Genomic DNA, 22,663 nt, shown 5'->3' with positions numbered 1-22,663 from the left:
GAAAGAAAAAAAATAAAAGTTTTGTTGTTGGAAATAATGTCTTCTCTTTGAGTTGTTGATGATTTTATGGATTCACTGCATTTTCAAAATCAGGTTTTTTAAGAATGAGTACTTAAGATTTTTTTTTTTTTTTGTATTTTTCCAATGGTTTAGCCCCTTAATACATTACAAGTGTGTGTTATTCACTCAGTTGTGTCCAACTCTGTGTGACACCCTGGACTGGAGCCTGCCAGTCTCCTCTGTTCATGAAATTCTCCAGACAAGAATATTTTAGTGGGTAGCCATTCCATTCTCCAGGGTACCTTCCTAACTCTGGGATTGAACTGGGGCCTCCTGCATTGCAGGCAGATTACAGTCTGAGCCACCAGGGATGCCCACTTAATACAATTTTAGGACATTATTAACACTGGTCTTAAGTGTGATATCTGATATATAAAAACAATGTTTCATAGGAATTTATCTGAAGTATTCCAATGTGAAAATGCAGTCTTAGCTATCTGGAATTCCTAAGGAGACAGTCATTCCTCAAAGTTGTATTTTACAAGTACTTCCAAAGCAGTATATCTAAAATATTTCACTCATTGCTCTGCTTGGTTGCACAGAACATACTGAACATATTTTAATCATTTCCCAGTGGCTCAGGGTCTTCATTAAAAAGTCAAATTCTAAAGAAGAAAGCAACCTAAGAAATTTCATATGAATATGATAGATAAACTGAAAGGTCTCATTATCCTAAAAATATATAAGTATGTTACAACTGCAACAAGCTTTAGAATTTAAGAAACATAGGAATTCCCTCACAGTCCAGTGGTTAAGACTTCACACTTCTACTGCAGGGTGTTTGGGTTCAATCCCTGGTCAGGAAACTAAGATCCTAGAAGCCGCAGGTCACACACACACACACACACACAAACTAAGAAAAACGAGCTGATGTATCTTAAATTATTTGTAACAGTCGAGATTGGTAAATAAAACAAGTCATTTAATCCAGAATTTTACTGAGTAGGAGATGGATGCTCATAGAAATTAAGTGATTTACCAAATAGTCTCCAGTGAAGCTAAAAAGTAAGGCACAGGTTGTCTTATTACTTGTGGGATGGCATATGTTCAGTGGTTGCTACAATGCAAAGAGTATTTATTAGACTCATGAGGTAAAGCTAAATGACTTATTATTTTGACATTTAATCCCTTAATTCAGTAACCTTCCCTCACTCAACCCAGTGGGTCTCAATTTTCATGAATCCAATGGGTTGTCATTTTATCTCCCATATAAATAACAACCCAACTTTAAGAATGAAAAATTTTCAACTCTTTTCCTGATGTTTGTACAGATGATTAAGAACTTCATGCATTCAATAACTTGCCTCTTCATATGCCAAGATAATGAGGGCAGCTGGAGATAATAATTTATCTTGATTATAGGGTATATTTAGTTGAGCAGGTAAAGAACGAACTTTTTGAGAAAAAATTAATAACATTTCTAAAATATATAATATTATACACACTATGCGTGTGTACAAAAACAGATAAAAAATGTTTAACATTTTGGTTTCATTTGTTGACTAAAATATGAATAGAACACTAGATTTCTAATTTACATTCACTCAAAACTTTTATATAGTTCCATTTATTCTGGCATCTAGTATTGTTGCTAAAATCTAGAAAGCTTATTATTTTAGTAATTTAAAAAATATTTGAATGATGTTTGAAACATCTAATACAAAGCTGGGAATATAAAGAAATACTATGTTGTAAAAAAAAAAACAAAATTTACATGTTAAATAGTATTATTAACTAGAGATTTTGTTCAAATACCACAAAATTTTATGCTAGTATCCATTATTTGTTTTCATACTTTATTCAAGATTCTTCATTGCATTTAGTTGCACTGAACAGTTTCAGCTGTATGGAAAAAATTTGATAAATGTTTTCTTTCTGGAATTGAGCTGCAGGAGCTGCTTGTATATTTTTGAGATTAAGTAAGTCAGAAAGAAAAACACCAATACATATTAACGCATATATATGGAATTTAGAAAGATGGTAATGATGGTACAAGACAGCAAAAGAGACACAGATGTAAAGAACAGATTTTTGTACTCTGTGGGAGAAGGCAAGGGTGGGATGATTTGGGAGAAGAGCACTGAAACATGTATATCATCATCTGTGAAATAGATCGCCAGTCAAGGTTCAATGCATGAGACAGGGGGGTCAAGGCTGGTGCACTGGGATGACCCTGAAGAGTGGGATGGGGAGGGAGATGGGAGGGGGTTTCAGAATGGGGAACACATGTACACCTATGGCTGATTCATGTCAATGTATGGCGAAAACCACTACAATATTGTAGTGGTTTAGTAATTAGCCTTGAATTAAAATAAATTAATTAATTTAAAAAATAAATTAAAAAATATTTTTATTTCCATTTTTGTACTGTTATGGATATTTTCTAATTTTCTTTGTTATGATTTCTTAGATACACCCAGCATTTAAAAGCAGACATTTAATTTCCAAATTCATGGGATTTTTAAAGTATCTTTGATATTAATTTCTCATTTTGATATTAATTTCTCATTTAAATGCTTTCTTCTCTGCAATCACCCTCTGTGTTTTTTCAGACTTTTAACTTTATTGAGGCTTTTAATGGCGAAGTCAAAGATCTCTCTTGGTAAATGTCACATTGCACTTGAAAATATGAGGGCATTTCCTAATATCTTTTGATATTGATTTCTAACATAATTTCACAGTGATAAGAGAACAGACTCTATGATTTCAATACCTTTATACCATGCAATTTTTGCACCTTGTTTTATGTCCCTGGATATGGTCCAGTGTCTGCTGGCTTATACTCTATGGGAACTTGAATATAATTTGTATCCTGCTGTTGTTTGAAAATTATATAAACCTTAACTATGTTGAATCGTTTCACAGTGCTTTTCCGGTCTACTATATCTTTCTACTTTTTTGTCTGTTCATTCTATTAATTTTTGAGAGTTTGATATTAAAACTCCAACTAAAAGTCTTAATTTATGTAATTAAAAAATCAATTGTAACTTATAGTTGAACTATAATATATATAACTGTGTTATATATTTCCCTCAAATCTTATTCCAAAGTACCTTACTTCTTAATCCACACCAGATGAGGTACTTCAGGTACTTGAACTTCATCTCCTGACTGTAGCTGAGCCATTTAGGAAAAAGAACCCAAAATTGCTCTGAAAACTAGCATACATGATAGTAATATTGCTTTGATGAATATTGTCCCTACACTCTGGCCCAAACATTCTTGAAAATTTGGTCAGTTTTCAGATAAAAGGTTTACATTTCCACATTGGCAGTCTCTTTGTAATTTGTTTCTGAAAGTTCCTACCCTCTTCTACATGTGAATTTCTCTCATTGAATCTCTTAACATTATATAGGAAGACGTTTGTATGGTCAAGAAAAAAATCCATACGTACAGATTGCACTGGATATCTATTTGACTATCTTTAGTTTCTTTATGAAACTTCTTTATTGTTCAACATATTTTTAAAAGGGAAGTTATTTTCCATGTCAGTGTACTTAGTTGTTTGCATACCCAGTATATTGGAATGATTTCTGTTTGGTTTGTTTTTGTTGCTGCTGTTTCCCTAATTTTAAAAGGATTCATTCCTTGGAAAGGTTTTCTTTCTGTCAACTTTTAGGAATAACAGTTTTGATGTGACAACTTTTAAAAGAAACCTGAAATTGCCTTTATCTAATTATGTGTTCTTCTTTATAAAATGTACTACTGGAATTAATCTCCTTTATGAAGAGCTTGGCTTGCCTCTTATTTGTGAGATTCACAGAGTTGTTCCCTTAATATTAAACATCTTGCCTATTAACAGAAAGAGTACTGTGTTTAAAAAAAAATTATCTTCCTAATTATGATGTCAGTTACAAGTACATGATTTATTTTTAGGAAAATGTACATGATTTTTACTTTAGATTTACATACTGAAGCTGTTAAAAATAATTATTTTGTTTAGTATTGCCTAAAGCAAACACATTTTCAGAGTCACTAAACCTTCCTGGTTATTTTTAAGCTTTAAAGAGAGATTTTGACTTTTGCATAAAATAAACCTCTTTATCCCAGAAAAAGAAAAAAAAAATCATAATAGCGCCTTTTTGTTCCAGAGCACAGCTCCTATCTGTAAGACATATGCCAGATGCTTTACTTGACAAAGAACAGTGAGTTTCCCTGTTGATAATTGACCATGTATGGCTACCAATCTCTGGCTTTACTAGCCATAAATATTTATTTTGGTGAAAGAACTTTTTTTCCTTATGCACTGACACTATCCAGATAAGGGCTTTCTCATTTTTTGTCTTTAAAGTTGATATTTTTTTTTCTGAACAAGTTCAATAAGTGTTCACATTATGCATAATTTTCAGTGAGAACCTGTCTCCCTTTGGCACACAAATTATTGCCCATTACTGAAAATATTTCACTTTAAAAAAAACTCACAGCTTGAAAGCACTGAAGTTATTATAAAAACAAAAGCATGCAAATTCTACACATATCCATTTTTATTCCAATTTTCAGAGTATCTTCTTTTATTTTTAGATGAATCTACGTTCTGTATTTACTGTAGAGCAACAAAGGATTTTACAACGTTATTATGAAAATGGAATGACAAATCAAAGTAAAAATTGCTTTCAGCTCATATTACAGTGTGCACAGGAGACTAAGCTGGACTTCAGTGTAGTCAGGGTAAGTATTCAGGTCTTAAACTCTTGAATTTAATACATTTTATTGCAAGAAATAATTGCTTAATATGAGAAAAACTATCAGGATATTAAGTCACTAACTTTATAAACAGCTTAATTTCCCTTGTATAAAATTACTATTTTTAATAAAGACAATTATTTAGTATGTTTTTTCCTACAAATAGCTTGAAAGCACTAAAAATTTTCATTTTAAATATATCTTTAAAAAATCCCAGTCCTTTGAACTAATAGGTATCTTTAGGATTAGTTGTTGATCTCATGCTTTGTTTATACCTGAATAATATAGATATAACCTTCAAATTGATATCAGTAAAACATGCATCTACCAAGGAGGGACTTCACATATTTTCTTGATGTGTTTGAATTTTTTCACTGGGTACTTATGACTTTAGTATTTATGTTTTTTTAGGAAAATCTAGCTTTTTATAAATGCCACATTTCCTTCTAATTAAATGTATGCATTTTAATGGGTTACAAGGTAAGGGACAAAAAAATCCCTAGGGGAAAAAAAATTCCTTTTTTTACAATCATAATTATTCAGCTATTAAAAATCAGAGCTGCTACACATTTGGGAAAGACAGTGAGAAGGTGACAAAGAGGAGGCAAGAGATAAATGTAACAGGACTAGTCACAGATTTCATAGTGGGAATATAGGTCCTTTATGATTGTCTGAAAATGCTATAAATCCTGCTGGTTTGAAAATTTAGGGATTCAAAGATTAGCAACTTCCCCAATTTTGTCATTCATTAGGCTAATTTGGTAACAGAGAGGACTTTGTTTATTTTTCTGTTGAAGGAACATTCAAAGACCCCCAAAGATAAAATATCTTGATAAGAATTCTTTGGAAAAAATATTTTGTTGACTGAAGGATATATTTACTTTCATATAGGGGATTATGTCACCAATTCTAGTGGAGGGGGGAGGATATCCAGGATATCTGTGCTGAGATCATGCTCAGATTTGTGAAAGAACTACAAATGTCTCTTATTGATAGCTCTAAATTACTTGTTTGCAGTCCCTTTGGTAAACTTGAGGAAAAAAACTAGTGGCCTTAGGAAAATTTTTAAATGTGTAATATTTCAAGTTGAGATTTCTATTTTATAAGTAAAAACTCGTTGTTGTTGTTGTTGTTTTTCGCAGCAACTTCTTTGTTTTCTTATCTCTTTTTTTACCATTATTTTACAGTGAAAAGTCTTCTTAGGCAGCTACTTTGTGGACTGTGACCTTTCATATTTCCAATTTTCTATTGCAATCTTCCCACTAATGACTTATTTGACTATACTTGAATATTGAGAGTGTTGAAATACAAATGCTTATATTTCTGCTCCAAACTGTGTGAAATCTATAATAATGGAAATGAAAGACAGGAACTTTCTAGAATGCAAGTTTGCAAGTAAAATATGTAAGTTATATGGAATAGTGTAAAATGGATTCATTCTCTCTGTACTAGGAGAGTGTAAATTCTACAGAAATTCCCTCTTCCTAATCTAAATTTCAGCACAATTTTGGTGGCTTTTTAGCCAGAGGAGAAGTGCGTTGTTTATAGACTCACTATTCCACAACCTCCCATGCCTCTGATATTTTGCTAGGTCTACATATTCTACTTGAAAGAGATCTTCCCTTACTATTTTAATATAGTACTTATTGTGCTTTTTCTCAAAAGAACTGAAATCTCACTGTGCTAAGAACATAATCACAATGTGTAAAGTACTTAAAACGTTAAAACACCTAGGCTATATATATATATATATATATATATATATATATATATATATACACACACACACACATATATATATATGCTTTCCTGGTAGCTCAGCTGGTAAATAATTCACCTGCAATGCGGGAAACCCCAGTTCAATCCCTGGGTTGGGAAGATTTCCTGAAGAAGGGATAGGCTACCCACTCCAGTATTCTTGGGCTTCCCTGGTAGCTCAGATGGTAAAGAATCTGCCTGCAGTGCGGGAGACCTAGGTTTGATCCCTGGGTTGGGAAGATCCCCTGGAGGAGGGGATGGCAAGTACACTCCAGTATTCTTGCCTGGAGAATCCCATGGACAGAGGAGCCTGGTGGGCTGGTGGGGGTTTATGGGGGTTGCAAAGAGTCAGACATGACTGAGTGACTAAGCACAGCATATCTATACGTCTATATATAGATATATATTGTGGGGTAAAAGAAGAGGATAACAAACAAGGGAGTATAGAAAAAGGAAACGTTTGGAGACATTGAATTTCTAAAAAGTTGATTGAAAAATAATTTTATGGACACCAAGGATAGGTTATCCAAGTTCATTATCTTTCTTTTTTTCTATGTAATGTCACTTTATTAGTTCCAAACCCCAAATGCTCATCATATCAATTTTGATTGACCATTTGTTTCCCTCTGACCAATGAAACTTTTGGAATGAGAATCATTTATACTCTATATGCCTTGGTCAATTTTGGATCCTGTAGCTGAATGATTTTTAGTAAAATTTAATTCAGTTATTGGGAACTCTTAGGTAATGAAATCTCTTTACTTTTAACATTTTAATATAAAGTATTTCTTAACTATATGCTTTCCTACTTTATTCGAATAGAGACTGTTGAAAATAACTGAATCTTTACTTTTTGACTCAGAGTTTTACTGTGGAAATCAATTACTATACTGTGCTATAAAATAATAACTCTTATAACATGGTAAGGTATACAAGGTGATTTTCTCCTTTACTAAAGAACCCCAAACATTTAACGATTCCTCACATCGTTCTCTTATGATTTTCTGTTCTTTTTTTTAGCGAGTAATATTTAATAAAAATTGTTAGTCTTAGTGCTATCAAGGTGTTTCCAACAGCAATCACAATTACCGCCCCTCTTGTTTTGTTATTTCTAATTTACTATAGATTAGGATACCAGGTTTGGTAAAAATTATGTGTAAAATAAGATTAAGTGTTTTAAGATCAAGGATTTTCCTTTCAGTAAAGTACATGGATCTTGTGACATCTATATTGGCTGCATTCTGAACAAGTGAGATTGTTAGATACCTGAGTTTCATATTCATTTGATACTCTATTGCATTTTGCTTTTCATGGGTATATTATATAAATACCTAGTAAACTATTTAATTACATATGTGAACTATAAAACTATTAAAGTAAGCCATAAATTTCCAATGTAATATCACTGTTAAAATTCTTGTGTTAAGATAGATACTATGATGGGAAAATGACAGGTTGTTTGTTTTCTTAGAAATCTTGCCCAGAGCTGCCCTCCAGATGTAGTAGATCTTGAGTTCAAATTTTATCAATTCACTGTGCTTTCCAATTGAAAATTTTTAAATTTTAAAATTACAAAGCATCATGCTTCCTGTGCATATTCTTCTTACTTGAAAAGTCATAACACAGTGACTTAGAGTATTTGTAATATTCACCTTTTTGAACCATAAATTGAAATTATTCTTATTCACAAACATTTCTTTTTAAATATTACTCTTGAGTATATATTTTAAAATCTTGTGTTTTTCCCCCTACCTCTTTCTCTTGTGACATTTATATTCATTTGTCTCTCTGCTTGTAATCCTCACTTCTACTCTTTAGTAAACTACATAAGAGTTTTAAATTCCCACAGCCTCATGTGAAACAAAATGGAATGAGCACCTCTGTTTCTGGAACATTTTATTAGATAAGCACTAATTATAAAATTAAAATGACCCACGGAAATGGCCAACTCCATTTCAGGAATTTCTCACCATAGTGAAAAGATAATGTTCATTGAGGTAAAAATTAAATTGATTTTGATTTCTTGCTCTGCTGGTAAGTGGTCAAGAGATCTTTCTACAAGCTACTTAATATTTTTGAATCTCAGTTTCTTCATTTATAAAATTAGAATAATTATGCCTAGCAAAGTAGCTTATATGTATAAACACATAATGGAATTCAGTATTAGCTTTTATTTATAGTTTTACAACATCTGATGTTGTATGCAATATAAATATACATTGAAAATTGGATGTTTTGTGCAGTCTTCAAAAGTACATCCCATTAAATTAACCAAATACACCTAGCACTATGTTTATGCAAGACTAGGTCATTTAATGTTTTCACTTATTTATTTTTTTGAAGTTCTTAAATGTGTTTTAGTAGTTTATAAGATTATATGCATTTAAAACTATAAATTTTGCTGATTGTTTTATGGAGCATAATATTTATTGCACATTTTAAGAGGAATAATGATTCACTGTAATAATACTGATTGTTATAATACTTATATAAAAGTACATATTTTATAATCAAATCTTAAATGTCAACCACTGATATTATTTTTATTGATATTTTGTTTATACCCATGGCTGATTCTTGTTGATGTTTGACAGAAAACAACAAAATTGTGTAAATCAATTATCCTTCAATTTGAAAATAAATAAGGTGGTCAAAAAAAAAAAAAGAAAAAAGAAAAGCTAAAAGAAAACAAAAGTAATATATATTCAGTGTATAAAATTCAGTAGGTAGATAAAAGCATAAAGAAGAAAATAGCTACCATAAATTAATGACAAACTGGAAAAGATTTTGCCGTGACAAAGTGCTGCCAACTCTAGTAGAAAATTGCTCTTATAAATCAATTAAAAATGACAAACACCCCAATACAAAAATTAGGTTTTTTTTTGGGGGGGGTATAGGTAACGTGTAAACAATTCAATGAAAGTAACCATAGAAACTAAAATCTAAATAGCAATTATATACCTTTTCTTAACTCCTGGGCTAATAGATACTACAAAAGATAATGCACAGTGTTGTTGAGGTGTGGGGAAATCAGTACTTTCATACATCGGAGGGTAATTTGAAAATGTCAAAAAGTCAAGCAATTTTCCTTCTAAGATGGCATTCTAATGGACCAATAGAACAATGATGCATGTACAATGTTGTATTTCAATATGTTTTATAATAGTGAATATTTCTAAAAGTAATCTAAATTCCTAGCAATATTAAATTAAACAAGTTATGATATATTCATAGAACAGAAGTTCTTGCTACAGATTAATTGGCTGGATTTTGAGGAGAAGAACAAAAATACTATTCTATCTCAGTTTCAGGGGCTTCCCCGAAAGCTCAGTTGGTAAAGACTCTGCCTGTAGTACAGGAAACCCTGGTTTGATTCCTGGGTTGGGAAGATCCACTGAAGAAGGGATAGACTGCCCACTCCAGTATTCTTGGGCTTCCCTTGTGGCTCAGCTGGTGAAGAAACCACTTGCAATGCAGGACACTTGGGCTCAATCGCTAGGTTGGGAAAATCCCCTGGAGAAGGGAAAGGTTACCCACTCCAGTATTCTGGCCTGAAGAATTCCATGGACTGTATAGTCCATGGGATTGCAAAGAGTTGGACACAACAGAAAAACTTTCACAAATAATTCACATCAAAGTTTCTAGATATTTATTATGTGCTGGTTCCTGATGGTCTCTGACTTTATATTTTACTTTTTCTTTACGGTATTTTTTTCTTTTAAATTTGTATAGGCCTTGATTTTATGACAAATTAGAATATAATCTATCACATAGAAATTGATTTCCTTGTTTTTTTAAAAATTAAGAATTTTTCCATAATATATATATTTTTTATCCTTCCAGACGTGGGTTGGCAATAAGAGAAGAAAAATGAGTAGTAAGAATTCTGAATCAGGAGCAACAACAACAGGAACTGTTTCTGGTACTTCTTTGGCAGCTCCAGACATTACAGTCAGAAATGTGGTTAATATTGCTTCACCCTCAAGTCAACAGTCTTCTTGGACATCACCCAATAATGATGTCATCATAACTGGTATATACAGTCCAGCCAGTTCATCAAGTAGACAAGAGACAACCAAGCATTCAAATACACAAATTACAGAAGCACATAAAATCCCTGTTCAGAAAACAGCCAGTAAAAACGATACTGAGTTTCAGTTGCACATTCCTGTTCAAAGACAAGTAGCACACTGTAAAAATGCCTCTTTAGTCTTAGGTGAAAAAACTATTATTTTGTCAAGACAGACAAGTGTGCTAAATGCTGGGAATTCTGTATACAATCACACAAAGAAAAACTATGGAAGCTCTTCAATGCCAGCCTCTGAGATGACGGTACCTCAAAAGCCATCTGTGTGCCACCGACCTTGCAAAATTGAACCAGTTGGAATTCAAAGATCATATAAGCCTGAACACACAGGTCTATCATCACATAACTTATGTGGGCAAAAACCATCTGTTAGAGACCCTTACTGCAGAACACAAAATTTGGAAATCCGTGAAGTATTTTCACTGGCAGTTAGTGATTACCCACAGAGAATTCTGGGAGGAAATGCCCCACAGAAGCCTCCTAATTTAACAGAAGGAACTTGTTTGTCCATTGCAATGGAGACTGGAGATGCTGATGAAGAGTATGCCAGAGAGGAAGAATTGGCATTGATGGGAGCACAGATACCAAGCTACTCAAGATTTTATGAAAGTGGCAGTTCCCTTCGAGCTGAGAACCAAAGTGCAACTTTGCCTGGACAAGGAAGAAATATGCCAAATTCACAAATGGTGAATATTAGAGACTTGTCAGACAATGTACTGTATCAAAACAGAGAAAACCATTTGACACCACGGACCTCATTACATACAGCATCTACTGCAATGTACAGTAATACAAATCCATCACGAAGTAATTTTTCTTCACATTTCGCATCATCAAACCAATTGAGGTTATCACAAAACCAAAACAATTACCAGGTAATGTGTAAGTTTGTTTTATAGAGGTTTTATAAAAATTTGTTGGTAAAAAATTGTGTTGGTAATCAATTAGACTTGAGACCTGGGTCAATTAACTCATATTTTGAAGTAATTTGAATTTTTTTTTCTTCTAAATGGCAGTTTGGAGTCAACTCTTTAAAGAATTTTATGCTTTCTTTGTCATGTTTAAAAATGGTGAGTCCTTTTTTTCATGGAAGTTAGTAATTGTTATAACGTAGCAACCTTCTTTTGACATTTAAAATGATTTGGTCCAGGCAATAACAGCCTTTGGGAAGCATGGCATTACTCATCACTAAAATAGGACTAGATTGGCTAGATGCATCCTCTTGAACATAGATCATTCTTGTTATGGTTTTTACTTGCAGTTTGGGAAGATGTCACTAGATGAGTGGTGCCTTCCCTGGGTACATAGCCAGGCAAGTCAATCATTGTGCTAGGTGACAATGGTTGAGAAGTCAGAGCCTGTGATAATTCAGCCAACTTTTTTTTAAAGGTTTTTTTTTTTCTTTTTGAGTAAATGCTTTATTAAAATATTAAGTGCAGCATTAACCAAACTGTCTTTTTTTAAACATTTATTTTTTATTGTTTTAAATTTATTTATTTTTAATTGGAGGATAATTACTTTACAATACTGTGTTGTTTTATAAGGAAGAGATAAGTTTAGAGTGAGAATTAAAACAATTTTAGACCTGTGCAAAAAAAGGTGTTATTTCTTTACTGTTTCACATATTCAGTTGTTTATATATGCTACAAATAATCTCAACAGTGAGGTATAAACCTACCTCAATATCTCTTAAGGCCATAGATCATCTCTCTGAAAAATCTGCTTCAGAAAATTTGAATAGCAGGACAGAAATGTTTGCTATTTTTTCTTGCTACTAGTTAGACCCTTTAGTTTTCAAACACAGTATTTTGTATCTGTATTTAAAATGCATCCAGGCTATTCTCAACCAATATAAGGAACCAACTTATCTTGACTCTCTTATCTTATAGCTCCTTGCTACAAAATGAAAATCAGTAAAAGAGCATAGGAAGTATCCCTCTGGCACCTACCTCTAACAGAAGAGTGTTCCATCATCATTAGTAGACACTTCTTATTAAGGATCTTTTCATTTTTCTGTGTTTGTTCTTTCCTAAGGCATGATTAAAGTAACATTGAACCATACCTGTAGGATCCTCCACAACACCCCCTTTCATTCACCTAACTCTTTTGTACTTCTTTATCTCCTCAGTGTTACTCCTAACAATCATAACAATGACATTTATAATTTGTTGAGGACTTTACATGTACTAGGCACCATCAGTAAATTTATATACTTCATCTCACTTAATCTTCATGGCAGTCTGCTCATATAAGCATTTTATCCATATTTTAATATCATGTCTAGAATCATACAGCCAATACATGACAGAACCAAGATTCCAACTCAGAAATGCATCACGTGGGGTTTCTTTTGTCTACTTTACCATACAGCCTAACAATATAGAATATTTGGAGGCTTGAGAGTGCAGAGTTTAATTTTTAGTTTTTCTTAAACTGCTTGCTCCTATGGTTTTACATTTTTATAGTCTTTATCTTCTTTCCTGACTGAAAGTTTAAATGAATTAAGTTTATTTTATATGAAAGAAACTTTTAAATGGAATAAAACTTAGCTACATTTTTTTTGAAAAGTGGTCTCTTTAAAGAAAAACAATCTGACATTAATTAGGACATGGATTTAGAACCAGACAGACCTGGATTCAAATCTAGGCTCTGCTACTTTCTACTTGTGTGCCCTCAGACAAGTGTCATAAACTCTCTGTGTAACAGTTTCTTCACTTGTACAATGCATTTAATAATACTTGTTTCACAGGAATGCTGTACATGAAATGATAATCTGTGCAAGGCTCCTTGTACATTCCTGGCAAATAAACTTTCTTATACTTGTTACATCATGGTTGGAAAGTTAATGAACTTCTGCTAGTCCAGGTCTTCTTTACATTCCATTTCAAGTAGAATATTGCACAGCCCACAGTTATCACAGGGTGGTTGAGAAATAAATAACTAAAAGAAGACTGGAGATCAGCTCTCAACTTCACCATAATCTAAGTATTAAAAGCCCATATATTTCTATTTATATTATAACAGACCTCCTCCGACTTGACCTGAGACAGTATAGTAGACAGTGTTTGCAAAATTGAAGTATAATTGACACATTAGTTTTATGTCCCACCTTTATTTTAATTAATGGAGATCTTAGGGAACCTAGGCAGCCTGGGGAAGTGTAGTCCATGAAGATTAATGGCAATCCATTTGGATTCCTAGTACAAAAATATCATAGGCAGGGTGATTTAAAACCCAACAAACATTTATTTCTCATAGTTCTGAAGTCTGGGAAGTCCCAGATCAAGGTGCTGGCTGATTTAGTGTCTGGTGAGTGTTTGCTTCCTAATTCATAGATGGCTATCTTTTCACTGACTTCTCACATGTTAGAAGTGCCAAGGAAGCTCTCTGGGATCTCTTTTGTAAGGAAACTAGTCCCATTCTTGAGGGCTCCATTCTCATGATCTAATCATCTCCCAAATGCCCCACTTCCAAATGCCAGCGCCTTGGGGGTTAGATTTCAACATGTGAATTCAGCTGGGATACAAAGATTCAGCCCATGGTAGTTATCCTCCAAGATTTTGATGATGTTCTATTACCTACCTGTATTATTAGTAGATCAGGACTTACCAAGATAAAACCTATGACCATCTTGTCAACTTTCTAGCTATGAAAGTATAAGCAAGAAAGCAATTTTCTAAGTTTCTGACTTTGGGACTATACGACAGTGATATCTATCTCTTTTCTCTGTTGTGCCAAGTATCTTCAAGCTGAGGTTCTATTCCTGGAGTATAGTCTAGTTCCAGGCTATACAGGTGACTGAATTAGAGTCACTGTGGAATACCACATTAAGTGTTCAAGTGATGATACGGAAACTGTCAGGAGGTAGCTATACCAGGATACTATAGCCCAATTCTATTTCAGGCTGACCCCATTCCTTTGGGGCTAGATTGCAACCATATTTGGCTCCAAGCTACCATTTATTTTCCATATTATGTTCATGTCAGTACTTCTATTTTTGTTGAGTGTTATGTTGATAACAGATTAATAATTGATGATAACCTATGTGAAGATATTGGAAGACAAATGTTATAAATTCAGGTTTGTTGCAATTATTATTGTTACTTAATAATTAACTGTCTTCTCAACTCTCATGGACATCATAGGAACTTAGAAGTTAATAGAGTTAGAGAATTTTGAACTTTCTTTAAAAGGTACTAAATAAGTACAATGTGTCCCTAACAGTAGAAGTACGTTGATAGTATCCAACAAATGTATTCAGTGTTTATAGGTTTAAGTGCATTTTAAAAATAAACATGGAAATTTAATGGCTGTAAAAACTTTAAACATCATTTCTAAATCAAAACAAATGTATTTTGACCTGAGGAAAGGGAGTGCCAGTAAGATTGAATGACTTTGCTAAAATAACTCTCAAGAAATACTCAACTTTTAAAAAGTAATAGTAATCTGTGTTGAATAGATGTAGTTAGCATATTCAGTTGCTAAGTTGTGTCTGACTCTTTTGCAGCCTCATGGATTGTAGCCCACCAGGCTTCTCTGTCCAGGGGTTTTCCAAGCAAGAACAATGAAGTGGGTTGCCATTTCTTTCTTCTGGTGATCTTCCTGACCCAGCAATCAAATTCATGTCTTCTGCATTGCAGGCAGATTCTTTATCGACTGAGTCACTAGGGAAGCCCTTGTAGTTAGCATGGATAATTTTAAATGACTTTATTGAGATATAATTCACATAGTACAGTGGTCACACATTGAAAGTGTACAATTAAATAGTTTTTAATATATTCACAGATGTGTTCAAGCAGTATCAATCTAATTTTAGAACATTTAATTATTTCAAAAATAAACTACATACTCATTAGCACACCAAATCTCCCATCCCAGCACTAGACAATCATCAGTCTTTCTCTCCCTATGGATGTACCTATTCTGAACATTATTATAAATGGAAAAATGCAATATGATGGATTTTTATAACTGGCTTCTGTCAGGTAGCATAATGTTTTCAAGGTCCATTTTATAGTATGTATCAATAATTCATTCTTTTACGTTGCTCTGTGATATTCCATGGAGAAGGCAATGGCACCCCACTCCAGTAATCTTGCATGGAAAATCCCATGGATGGAGGAGCCTGGTAGGCTGCAGTCCATGGGGTCGCTAAGAGTCAGACACGACTGAGTGACTTCACTTTCACTTTTCACTTTCATGCATTGGAGAAGGAAATGGCAACCCACTCCAGGGTTCTTGCCTGGAGAATCCCAGGGACGGGGGAGCCTGGTGGGCTGCCGTTTATGGGGTTGCACAGAGTCGGACACGACTGAAGTGACTTAGCAGCAGCAGCATGATATTCCATTGGGTATATATAGCATTGATTGTTTATCCATTCAATAATTGGTGAACATTTGGGTTGTTTCCACATTGTCTATTATGAATAGTGCTGCTATGAACATTTATATACAAATTTCTGTGTGGCAATATTTTTTTCATATATCTTGGCTATATATCCTGGAGTATCTAGTTCATATTGTGATTTATGCTTAAAGTTTTGAGGAAACACCAATTTTTTTTTTTCCCTGAAGCGGTTGTACCACTTTACAATCCAACCATCAGTGTAAAAGGATTCCAGTTTCTCCACATCCTGGCAAACACTTGTCACATCAGTGATTTTGATTATAGCCACTGTAATGGAAGTCTTGATCTGCATTTTTCTAACAGCTAACAATTTTTACTCTCTTTTCGTGTGCTTATTGTTCATTCAAATATCTTATTTGGAAGAATGCCTATTCAGAGAATTTAGCAATTTTCTAACTGTTCGTTTGTTCTTTGAGTTTTAAGTGTTCAGTTCATATTGTCTATACTAATCCTTATCAGATACATGACTTACAAATATTTTGTCCCACTTCATACACTATCTTTTCACTTTTGTGGGGGTATTGTTTAAACACAAATGTTTTTAATTTTGATCAAGTCCAATTTATCTGTTTTTTTTTTTCTGTTGTTTCTTGTGCTTTTGGTATTGTATCTAAGAAGTTATTACCTAAGCTGAAGTAACAAACACTGACTCATATATTTTCTTTTAAGAATTTTATAATTGTATCTCTCACATATAGATGGTTCATTTGTTTTGAGTTTGTTTTTGTGTATATTATGAGGTAGAAGTTTTTCTTGATTATATAGCAAATGAATATCCAACTGTCCCATCACCATTTATTTAAAAGATTATACTTTCCCCATTGAATGGTCTTGTCATCCTTCTTGAAATCAGTTGATTATATGGAAGGCTTTCTTTCTTTCTTTTTTTTTTTTTTTTGAAGGCTTTCTTTCTGGACTCTCAGTTCTATTGTTTTGAGACTGTGTATGTGTGTATACTTCTTATGCTGATACAACACTATTTGAATTGCTATACTTTGTAGGAAGTTTTGAAATTGGGACATGTGAGTCCTCCAAATGTCTTCTACTTTACCTAAATTACTTTAGCTATTCTAGTTTCCTTAAATTTGCACATGAATTTTAAGATTAGCTTATCACTTTATGAAAAAACAGATGGAATTTTGATAGTCATCATGCTGACCTGTGGATAAATTTGGGGAATATTCTTGTAATAATAATAATGTGTCTTCTGATCTGTGTACATGGTATGCCTTTATACTTGTTATATCTTCTTTAATTTCTTTTAACAGTGTCTTGTAATTTTCAGTGAAGTCTTGTCCTTATTGTTTTAAATTTATATATAAGTATATAACTTTTAATATTATTTTAAATGGAATTTCTTAATTTAATTGTTGGATTTGAAGATGGAATTTTGTACATTGATAATGTATCCTGAAAAAGTACTGAACTAATCTATTAGTTAAATACTAGTGTATTTCTTAAAGCTTTATTTATATAAAATCATGCCATCTATTAACACAGATAGTTTTACTTATGTAAAACCTTACTGCATTTTATTTCTTTCTATTAGCTAGTTGCTAGAACCTTCAATATAATGCTGAATAGAAGCAGTAAGACATCTTTATCATCTTGATCTTAAATGGAAAACAATCAATGTCTAACAAATACGGTGTTATCTGTGGGGATTTTGTAGATGGTCTTTATCAGGATGATTGAGTACTTTAATCATGAATATGGTTTAGACTTTTGTCAAATGCTGTTTCTGTATCTAATGAGATATGTTCATGTGCATTTTTCTATTTATTTTGTTAACATGGCATATTGCATTTTTTTTCTTTTCACTTTCTTTTTTGGTATCTATTTTGTATATCTTTTTTTCAGTTTTACTAAGATATAATTAATATACAGTATTGTGCAAATTTAAGGTGTTAAGCATAATGATTTTATTCACATGAAATGACTACTAAGCAATTTAGAACTACTCTCTTAACAATTTTCAAATATCAAGGCAACAGCAGTGTTAACTATAGTATGATGCTGTACATTACATTCCTAGCACTTTGTTATCTTATAAGTACAAATTGGTACCTTTGATCACCTTCATCCAGTTCCCACTCCCCAGTTCCCTGCCTCTGGTAAGCGCAAATCAGATATCCTTTTCTATGAGGGTGTTTTTTTAAAAAAATCTGTTTTGGATTCCACATATAAGTGACATTATTTATCAGTTGTCTCTCTTCTATTTATTTCATGTAGCATAATGCCCTTGAGTTCACTCGCGTTATTGTGAATGGCTGAATTTCATCCTGTTTGTGGCTGAATAATATTCCATTCTCTATATATTTTATACCTTCTTTATCCATTAATCTGTTGATGGGCATTTAGGTTGTTTCCATGTCTTGACTATTTTGAATAATGTTGCTATAAATATCAGGGCACATATCTCTTGTCTTAAAAAAAACATTTTATTTTGTATTGGCTTATAGCTGATTAACCATGTTGTGATAATTTCAGATGAACAACAAAGAGATTCAGCCATATATATACATGTTTCCATGCCCCCTAAACTCCCCTCCCATCCAGGTTGCCACAAAAAATTGAGCAAAGTTTAAAGTGTTTTACAGTGTGTCCTTGTCTCCATTAGATATAGTCCAAAAAGCGAAACAGATTGATTGTATGGCAGTTTAATTTTCAAATTATTGACGATCCTTCATACTGTTTTGTGTAATGCCAGTACCAATTTATAATCCCACCAACAGGGTGGAAGTTTTCCCTTTTACCCACATCTATGACAGCATTTTTATCTCTTATCTTCTTTGATGATAGGCACTGTAACAATCTTGAGGTGAAATCTCATGGTGATATTAATTTGCATTCACCATCAGAGGGCAGATACACTGAAACCATACTCACAGAAAACTAGTCAATCTAATCACACTAGGACCACAGCCTTCTCTAACTCAATGAAACAAGCCATGCCCACGCGGCAACCCAAGATGGGCGGGTCATGGTGGAGAGGTCTGACAGAATGTGGTCCACTGGAGAAGGGAATGGCAAACCACTTCAGTATTCCTGCCTTGAGAACCCCATGAACATTATGAAAAGGCAAAATAATAGGATACTGAATGAGGAACTCCCCAGGTCAGTAGGTGCCCGATATGCACTGGAATCAGTGGAGAAATAACTCCAGAAAGAAAGAAGGGATGGAGCCAACCAAAAACAATACCCAGCTGTGGATGTGACTGGTGATAGAAACAAAGTCTGATGCTGTAAAGAGCAATATTGCATAGGAACCTGGAATGTCAGGTCCATGAATCAAGGCAAAATTGGAAGTGGTCAAACAAGAGATGGCAAGAGTGAACATCGACATTCAAGGAATCAGCGAACAAAATGGACTGGAATGGGTGAATTTAACTCAGATGACCATTATATCTACTACTGTGGGCAGGAATCCCTCAGAAGAAAATGGAGTAGCCATCACGGTCAACAAAAGAGTCCAAAATGCAGTACTTGGATGCACTCTCAAAAATGACAGAATGATCTCTGTTCGTTTCCAAGGCAAACCATTCAATATCACAGCAATCCAAGTCTATGCCCCAACCAGTAATGCTGAAGAAGCTGAAGATGAATGGTTCTATGAAGACCTACAAGACCTTTTAGAACCAACACCAAAAAAAGATGTCCTTTTCATTATAGAGGACTGGAACACAAAAGTAGGAAGTCAAGAAACACCTGGAGTAACAGGCAAATTTGGCCTTGGAATGCAGAATGAAGCAGGGCAAAGACTAATAGAATTTTGCCAAGAAAATGCACTGGTCATAGCAAACACCCTCTTCCAACAACACAAGAGAAGACTCTACACATGGCATCACCAGATGGTGAACACCGGAATCAGATTGATTATATTCTTTGCAGCCAAAGATGGAGAAGCTCTATACAGTCAACAAAAACACGACCAGGAGTTGACTGTGGCTCAGATCATGAACTCCTTATTGGCAAATTCAGACTTAAATTGAACAAAGTAGGGAAAACCACTAGACCATTTAGGTATGACCTAAATCAAATCCCTTATGATTACACAGTGGAAGTGAGAAATAGATTTAAGGGCCTAGATCTGATAGATAGAGTGCCTAATGAACTATGGAATGAAGTTCATGACATTGTACAGGAGACTGGGATCAAGACCATCCCCAAGGAAAAGAAATGCAAAAAAAGCAAAATGGCTGTCTGTGGAGGCCTTATAAATAGCTGTGAAAAGAAGAGAGGCAAAAAGCAAAGGAGAAAAGGAAAGATATAAGCATCTGAATACAAAGTTTCAAAGAATAGCAAGTAGAGATAAGAAAGCCTTCTTCAATGATAAATGCAAAGAAATAGAGGAAAACAACAGAATGAGAAAGACTAGAGATCTCTTCAAGAAAATTAGAGACAGCAAGGGAACATTTCACCCAAAGATGGGCTCGATAAAGGACAGAAATGGGATGGACCTAACAGAAGCAGAAGATACTAAGAAGAGGTGGCAATAATACATGGAAGAACTGTACAAAAAAGATCTTCATGACTCGGATAATCACGAAGGTGTGATCACTCATCTAGAGACAGACATCCTGGAATGTGAAGTCAAGTGGGCCTTAGAAAGCATCACTACAAACAAAGCTAGTGGAGGTGATGGAATTCCAGTGGAGCTGTTTCAAATCCTGAAAGATGATGCTGTGAAAGTGCTGCACTCAATATGCCAGCAAATTAGGAAAACTCAGCAGTGGCCACAGGACTGGAAAAGGTCAGTTTTCATTCCAATCTCTAAGAAAGGCAATGCCAAGAATGCTCAAACTGCCACACATTTGCACTCATCTCACATGCTAGTAAAGTAATTCTCAAAATTCTCCAAGCCAGGCTTCAGCAATATGTGAACCGTGAACTTCCTGATGTTCAAGCTGATTTTAGAAAAGGCAGAGGAACCAGAGATCAAATTGCCAACATCCGCTGGATCATGGAAAAAGCAAGGGAGTTCCAGAAAAACATCAATTTCTGCTTAATTGACTATGCCAAAGCCTTTGACTGTGTGGATCACAATAAACTATGGAAAATTCTGACAGAGATGGGAATGCCAGACCACCTGACCTGCCTCTTGAGAAATCTGTATGTAGGTCAGGAAGCAACAGTTAGTACTGGACATGGAACAACAGACTGGTTCCAAATAGGAAAAGGAGTACGTCAAGGCTGTATATTGTCATCCTGCTTATTTAACTTCTATGCAGAGTATATCATGAGAAATGCTGGACTGGAAGAAAAATTCGGTATAGGTTAAAAAAAATAGGTTTGAACATACATAAAAAAAACATTCAATGACCAGAAAGGCAAGACAATGGAAATTGCAGTGTCAGAGTGGCAAAAAGAAAAAAGAAAGAAAACGAGTGAGAAAAGCCAATGGGAATTATGGGGCATGATGAAAAGCAAACTATTCACATTATGAGAATTCTAGAAGGAAAGTAGAGAACATGTATTTAAAACAATAATGGTAAAGATTTTCCTGAATCCAAAGAGAGAAAAGGACATCTGGATACATGTGACCTAAGGAATAGTTTGAACCTGAATAGGGACTCAGTGAAAGACACTATGATTCAATTTATGAAAGTCAAAGACAAAGATCAAATTTTAGAGTGCAGAAGAAAGAGAGTAATTACATAGTAAAGAACACCTATACAACTATTGATGGATCTTTCAACACAAAATTTTCAGGCCTGGAGGCAATAGAATGACATATTCAAAATATTGAAAGAAAATATCCACCAAAAATTATATACCCAGAAAAGCTGCCCATCTGAAACCAAAGGGAGATTAAAAAGCCAAATACAATAGAGTTCCTTATCATCACACCTGCCTTACAGGAAATGCTAAATAGAGTTCAAGTCAGAAGATACCATTAAGAACATATGAACGGAAAGGTAGGCAGTAATGTTAAATAGTCATAATTATAGTCTGCAATATAGTACTGGTAGTGCTAAATATAACTAGCTTATAAGTTAAAAGGACTTCCCTGGTGGCTCAGATGGTAAAGCATCTGTCTACAATGAGGGAGACCTGGGTTTGATCCCTGGGTTGGGAAGATTCCCTGGAGAAGGAAATGGAAACCCACTCCAGTACTCTTGCCTACAAAATCCCATGGACCAAGGAGTCTGGTGCAGGCTACTGTCCATGGGGCAACAAAGAGTCGGACACAACTGAGCGACTTCACTCACTTATAAGGTAAAAAGTTAGCCAAAATAAACATAATCACTGTAAACTGAAAAATAATTAAAACTAAAATTAAGGAATCTTATAGAAGTTAAGTTGATCAATTTAAAATAAGGCATTATATATTTAAGATATTTCATGTAAGCTTCGTGTTCAACACAAGGGAAAATCCTGTAGCAGTTACATAAATGAACATGATAAAGAATTCAAAGAATGCTGATCTCAAAAGAGACAATAACACAAAAAGGAAAGTAGGTTAACAACAAAAAAAAAAGGAACAATGGCTCTATAAAGTATTCATAAAATAGCCTTGAAAATGACAATAGTAAGTACTTATTAATAAACAGGATAAATAATTCAAATAAAAGACATATTATGGTTGAATGAATGAAAGAGCAAGATCCATTGATATGCTGCCTACAAGAAACTCACTTTAGCCTTAAAGACCCACATAGATTGACA

At 33.9% G+C, this 22,663-nt stretch overlaps 1 protein-coding gene across 5 annotated transcripts in view; it reads left to right on the top strand.

Annotated features, from left to right (window-relative positions):
* HDX (highly divergent homeobox) overlaps positions 1-22,663 on the top strand; it is a 244,798-nt gene that overhangs the window by 25,094 nt on the left and 197,041 nt on the right. For all 5 annotated transcript variants that reach the window (XR_009598932.1, XM_060408383.1, XM_060408381.1 and 2 more), the window contains exons 2-3: positions 4,582-4,728; positions 10,345-11,463. Coding sequence is in view for 4 of the 5 variants with exons in the window: in XM_060408383.1 (XP_060264366.1) it covers positions 4,582-4,728; positions 10,345-11,463 (1,266 nt within the window). In the remaining variant the exon portion in view is untranslated. The remainder of the gene's footprint in view (positions 1-4,581; positions 4,729-10,344; positions 11,464-22,663) is intronic.

Source organism: Ovis aries, chromosome X, assembly GCF_016772045.2.
Source record: "Ovis aries strain OAR_USU_Benz2616 breed Rambouillet chromosome X, ARS-UI_Ramb_v3.0, whole genome shotgun sequence".
In the NCBI taxonomy this organism is placed as follows: domain Eukaryota; kingdom Metazoa; phylum Chordata; class Mammalia; order Artiodactyla; family Bovidae; genus Ovis; species Ovis aries.
The sequence above is the reverse complement of the archived record's forward strand: the minus strand, read 5'-3'. Positions and strand labels throughout refer to the sequence as shown.